Source organism: Poecilia latipinna, unplaced genomic scaffold, assembly GCF_001443285.1.
Source record: "Poecilia latipinna isolate Pla-1442-1.1 unplaced genomic scaffold, P_latipinna-1.0 Scaffold2327, whole genome shotgun sequence".
Lineage (NCBI taxonomy): Eukaryota > Metazoa > Chordata > Actinopteri > Cyprinodontiformes > Poeciliidae > Poecilia > Poecilia latipinna.
In genome coordinates, this window is record NW_015114943.1 from 56932 (window position 1) to 63413 (window position 6482).

A 6482-nucleotide genomic window follows, 5' to 3' on the forward strand; every position below is an offset into this window, starting at 1 on the left:
TTTTATTTTTAATTGTATCAGCTTTGATCCTAAATATACACCCTCATTTTCAAATAAAATAAAAAATAGATTTGATTTATAGAAAATGTATTCAATTACTTGCAAAAATACCCAACTATTAGCTGTTTCTGTAGTAGTGCAAGAAAAGTATTTATTTTTCATCTTTAGCACAAGCTTTCAGTCGATGTCATTTTATGCTACAATTTGCTTAAGACAAACAGTTCAAATCTTTAAAGTCTCAATTAAATGCATAATGTATTATAAAGACGCCATTTAAAAGCCTTACCTTCGCGTGTCATCATCCAGTTCTCTTGTTCGGTGAACTCGAACCCTCGGCTCCAGGTGTTGCATGGAATTGGCACTGGGTATGCCAAAGTCTGGCTCATGAACTGGACCTGGGGACTGCAGAGGAATCCTGGCCACAGTGTTCTCCGCTGTTATCTGACCGCAGTCCCCAGGCTGTTCTCCAGGTCTGTTCATTTGCAGAGGTTTTTGGACGTTGACATTTGCCTGGTTCTGGCGCGATGCTGTCACTGCTGCTGCAATGGCAGCTGCCTGAGCAGGCTGGAGCTTAATGCTGTTGATATTATTTGAAGGCCTTTCTGAACTTGGATCTCTCTGGAAGAAGTACTTTTCCCCAGCCCGAATTGTAGCATACTTCTCTGGGTTTGGAACACTAGCATATTTATTCCCCTCTCGTAGTGTGCTGTACTTCCTTACTTCCTTTAGATTGCCGTATTTATCCACAATTTGTATGGTACCATATTTGTTTCCCGTGTCTCTCATGGTGCTGTATCTTTCCGTTTCCTTTAATGATAACTGTCTCTTTACTTCCTTCTGAGGAACATAAATTTGCCCATCTTTCTGGAGCATGTGTCTATCTCCAACTTTCTGCAGAGCATACTTTTCTCCATCTTTTGTAAGTAGAAACTTTTCACCATCTTTGGAAGGAGCATATTTATCCTCTGTTGGTGTCACTGTATACTTATTATTCACTTTTTGAACAGCATAATTCTCCACATCTTTTTGCAGTGAGTATTTCTCCCCATCCTTTCGCAGCAGGTATCGCTCCCCGTCTTTGTGAAGGAGGTATCTATCTCCGTCCTTCTGAAGCATGTAGCTAACTCCATCTTTCTTTAATGAGTACTTTTCTCCGTCTCTCTGTAGGGTGTAATACTCTCTCTCCTTCTGGCTATTCTGTTTTTCAATGTCTTTCAAGCGTTTTTCATCAGCCCGTGAAAGTGAATGTTGTCGAACAGGTTCTCTGTTCCGTTCATTGTTCTGGATCTCAGGCTGCGTAAGGGCAGTGTGGTTCAACAAGTTGTTCCATTGCTGAGGCGTCTGCTGCTCCATGTTCAGCTTGTCTAGCCTGTGTTCAAAAGGCAGAGTTAGTTTCCAATATAAGGAAAGAAAAACTGAGGCAAAATAAAAAGAGAAGATTTATAACAGATCCCTGTCTTGATTTATTTGTAATGCTATGTTGGGTAACACCTTATTTGACGTGTGTGTGAATAAGACAGGCATGTCACTGTCATAAACGTGACATAACACCTGTTATGAACATGAAGGAGTCTTCATGAATATTTATGACTGTTGTCATAAAGCGTCATTCGGTAAATTATGACACTTTTAATACAAAGTTGACATTATTCAAAATGTCTTTGTTATGACAACTTGACATTAACCAAGAAATCATGATCTGTTATAAAAATATTCCCGATTAAACTTTAAAAATGATGTAGGTAAGAGATAATATTAATGACACTGTAATAACACTTAATGACATCGTCATAACTGGTGCTACTTGTTTCACTTGATGTAAGAGGAATTTGTAATGAGTGTTTTTAAAGCTTAATGAAATCTTTATTGTTGGTCCTAGTTGTTCCGCTTTATTTCAGGTAGGGATAAATAATTACTGTTTTGTTAATGTTTTTGACAGTCTAATAACACTTAATGACATTATTATGACTACTATTATGACATATTATGTCATGTTTATAACATAACACCTTAATGTCAGTCTTATTCATACCCCGTCAAATAAAGATAACTTGGGTAGACAGTCAGGTTAAGGAGATGATATTATGAAACAATTTGGGTTTTAAAAAATAGCATAGCAGAAAAATCTAAGATTTTTGAGGTGACAAGAAAAGGTAAATTGTTGTCAGGGATCTATTATGCAATTGGTCAACTTCATCAATTTAAAAATACTTGCATAATCCCAAAGGCCATTTAATGTTGTGGTAACTCATTATCTAAGGTTCTTCAAAGATTTATTGTAGATGCTGGTGGCTGTGGTCAGCAAGGACCTCCTGAGGAGATCTGCATTACAGTCTGTATTACTACAGTTCTGAAGAATCCTCTGAATGAAGACACTGTTGTTGTATGACAGCCTCACGAGGAAGATTCATGAAGAGCATGGTTGGGGTTACCCATGAATTTCTTGATTTTATGAGACTTTTTATGTCTCTGGTTCTGATGCTGCTGCCCCAACAGATGACAGCAGAAGAGATGACACTCAACAACAGACTGATAGAAGATACACAGCATCTTATAATTATTTCTATTTTACTTGGTTTTATAAAATTGATTGCAGTTGGAGTTTTGATTAACAGTAAAAACTATTACATTTTTCTGTGAGTTTTAGATCAAATAATCAATCTAAACTGTCTAACACTTGCTTTAAACACTGAAAGATGTTCGATTCATTAAGAAGTCCAGTCTGCTCTGTCCCTTTTTGTCGAAGCTTCACTGTTGCGTCTCCAGTCTGTTGTCCATGTGAACATTAAGGTATTTATATTTCTGTACTTCCTCTCCTGTGATGGAAATACACCTTGGCATAAAGAAGTTATGGTCTAGACAGGAAAAAACTTTGAATAGAAACTTGCTGAGAATGGATCAAAGCTCCTCCAAGCATAATGCATGTAAAGTGTGCTTGATACTGACCTTTTGACCGGCTCAGTGTGGACGAGTGCAGCGTCTGTCATGACTTTCATCCAAGACTCCATCTCCTTTGAGGTGTCTGTGCAGAAGTAATATGTCCGCATGTTGGGGTGAGTGGCCTGACAGTGGTGGAAAGAGCAAAGAGTAGATGGTTATAAGCAGACTCTGAGGCAATATTGACTGAAAAGAGTTCATGTGCATTCTTCTGTTCTTCACATGGGAAATAGAATAGAATAGACAAGCAAAATCAACTGGACTTGATTTTGCTTATCAGTACTAGATTTGTAAATGTAGCCAGAGCATTTACACTGACATGGTCATTTAATCAATAATATCACTTTTCATCTGCATACTGATGTCAGACATATTGGAAACTGTTTGGAAAAAAGTAGCAATTAACATTTTACTGTTAATTAACATACGAAGTATCCCACATCAGTTCATCTGTTGCTCTGTCGGTCGTGGCAGGTGGCCCCTTCCACTCAGTTAGGTTTTAGTTCTGCTGGAGGTTTCTTCCTGTTAAACGGGAGTTTTTCCTCTCCACTGTCGCTACGTTCATGTTTGGTATGAGGGATTGATGCAAAGTCAAAAACACAATGCATGCAATTGTTGCTATCAATGACTTGATGCATAGACTTACAAGAGTTTCCTTGCAAGCAAATCCATCAACACTCTTGATGGGTTTGCTTTGACAGAAAACTTTTTGAACCAATGCAAATAATGAGCTTGCTTACTGTTTAATAATTAGAAATAACTGGAATGCATGTGTGTTTGAATTGGAATTACTTATCTGTAAAGTCCCTCCAGATAACATTTGTTGTGAAATGTTTCACTTTAAACAGATGTTATTGAAAAAGTGAATTGAAATGTTTGTTTTTCAATTAGTTGCATAAAATTTCTGCAAAATAATAGTTGGCCAATAGATATTCTTAGATATTTTCCTAAAAAAAGCTAAGACCTCACTTTTACTTTCTTAGACATTCAGGTTTGAGGTTGATTAACATTTTGGATCAAACAACATTTAGAAGAGTTTACCTTGAAGGCATATTTCTTACTGATGTGATCATCCACAGACAGCATGGAAATGTGAAAACTGGGCAGCAGGATACTTCCCAGAATGCTGTCCTCCTTTTCATCTGCAGAAATGACAAAGGAAAGTTTGACATAATTCAGCAAGACATTTAAACATGAAGTGACTGTCTAAACCTGAACCTCTCTGAAGTGGTTTGTCTATCAAACATGAAGGTTGAGGTGTATAAACGTTGGCTTTAGATGTCAGTGATTAATGATTTCCTCTTTTTTGGTTGTCTAACATTTGCATATTTAAACATGTCTGTTTTTGACCTGAGTCTTGCTGGTCAAAAACAACATGCTTAGTGAAATGCATGCCATTCAAATTGTTTCAAAAGTATTCAGAAAAACAAAATGCCCATGCTTTATTGGGTTCAGCACACCAACGACTCCCTGCCTGTCCGCCTGCTTCAGAACATGATATGTCACCCAGGTCACCCTTCACTGTGGATGCCCCCTAATGGCCATTACTGGAATTTTCTCAACAGATGGAAATCTTATCAAGGATGGAATAAAGAGAGCAGCCCCTTTAATATCTTCTTTCTTCCTCACTCCTTTCCTCAAACGACCAGACTCACCAATGCAACAATCGAAAAAATGTCCTGAAACCTGGTGCTTTAAAGAAAACAATGCAGCAGTATAACCAGATGCAGAGCCTCCCGGCTTCTACTTTATGGTTGTAAAATAACCAGCAAGGTGGTGGACTTACTGCCTGATGTTTGGAAGAAATACAGAGCAGCAAATAAAGAAAACTTTTGTGAAATTGTTTTTCTTTTAGAACAAACTTAACAACCTGATAAAGAAGTCTGGTTTGGTTCTGGGGGAGACTGTGGAACTGTGATTTTCATAAAATCAAGAAAATGATGGGCAACTCTGACCATCCTCTTCATCAGACTGCCATACAACAGCAGAGCATCTTCAGTCAGAAGCCTAATACAGACTGCTTTAGGATATGCATCATGTTCACAGCCATCAGTCTCTACAGCAATGCATTAAAGAACCTTGAATAATACGACATACAACATTTAATTTTGGGATCAAAAAGAATGATCTGAATTGAAATGAATGTTACGGTCTGGTCCATGTTCTTTAAATCAGGCCTCAGGGTTTGCTGCTTTGATTTGAACTCATTACAGTGGAGGATTTAAAGACTTTAAACTATAATTTTCAAGAATAAACAGTCCGTAAAAAATACAAAGGCAGAACTCCATGTTTAGACTTAATGCACTGACTGCAGTAAACAATCCATTTATTCTCAATATGAGAATAAATGGATTGTTTATTGTTTAGATGGTTTCATTATATGATCCAAGCTGTGATGGAAGTGGAGCTGTTTCATTGTTATGATGGGCAGGAGACAGAGATAAACTCTGAGCCCTGAGCTCAGCTACAGAACCTGCTTTCTGACACAGACCCCCACTCTAACCAAATACTAAGTCTTTTCAAGGTTCAAGTTCTTCTTCCACAGCTTCATGCCTGTGCTGTCCTAAAGGAGTCAAAGGTTGCACAAGGTCAGACAGTTAAAAGTTTAGAAATTACTCCAACACCCACAAAGGTTCAAGGTTCAAGTTCAAGTTCCAAGCCATTTGTGTAAAAGTCCAAGTCAAGTCAAAATTCTCTGAAAATGTGTTCAAGTCTAAAGTCATAATATCAGTGACTCATGTCTGACTTGAGTCCAAGTCCCAAGTTCCCACCTCTGTGACATACTATATACTGTTTTAAATCTGACTTAGTGTACCTATTGAGGTAATCAGACAGTGACAGTCTGCTCTGGAAGGAATGGAAAGAATGACCTTTCTAAAAACTGAAGCTAAATGTGGAACCTGCTAGAATGTGTGTATGGAGCTTCAGCAGCATGCATGCTTAGAACTTTGATAAATGGCTTTAGTTGTTCAAATGCCAGCTTTGATCATCAGTGCATCATCTCACTTTGCTACAGTGCATGTAAATCTAGTTGTTGATTTTAACAAGATGAGATTTACTGTGGCAGGGACACTCATCGTCTTTCCCCCCAGGGGAGGAATAAATGCTGAGGCTCCAAATTCTGCTGGCATCTCTTAGAATCAAGTGATCCAACAAGTAGGAGAAAAATGAAAATAAGAGGTGGTTCATTGTTAGGTAGACAAGGATGCTGTCCTTCTTGAGGTTGTCTCACCTCTCGCTTCTGTAGCTTTCAAAAACAATAAACATCCAATCCGTCCTTGTGTTTGTCATCAAAATGGCAGCTGATTGCATTTTGGGAGCAACTAATTTGTCACTGTAGAAAGATGGAAAATCTCCTTTTAAGTGTTTAGTAGAAATGAAGGATGGACAGATAGACTTTGTGAAGAGAAGGTTCTTCAATTAATGTGGCCCTGCATCATGGGAACGATTCCTTAAACTGTAATAGTCCTTGTTAGAATGACCTTAGTTTAGTAATAAAAACTATTTTTATTCTAATGATAAAATATCCCATTTTGTTATCATCT

General features: G+C 37.8%; 1 protein-coding gene across 9 annotated transcripts in view; it reads right to left on the minus strand.

Annotated features, from left to right (window-relative positions):
* LOC106937370 (pleckstrin homology domain-containing family A member 5-like) overlaps positions 1-6482 on the minus strand; it is an 83843-nt gene that overhangs the window by 48588 nt on the left and 28773 nt on the right. For all 9 annotated transcript variants that reach the window (XM_015018830.1, XM_015018827.1, XM_015018822.1 and 6 more), the window contains exons 6-8: positions 3979-4079; positions 2947-3062; positions 287-1369 (exon numbers count right to left, since the gene is read on the minus strand). In XM_015018830.1, coding sequence (XP_014874316.1) covers positions 287-1369; positions 2947-3062; positions 3979-4079 — 1300 coding nt within the window. The remainder of the gene's footprint in view (positions 1-286; positions 1370-2946; positions 3063-3978; positions 4080-6482) is intronic.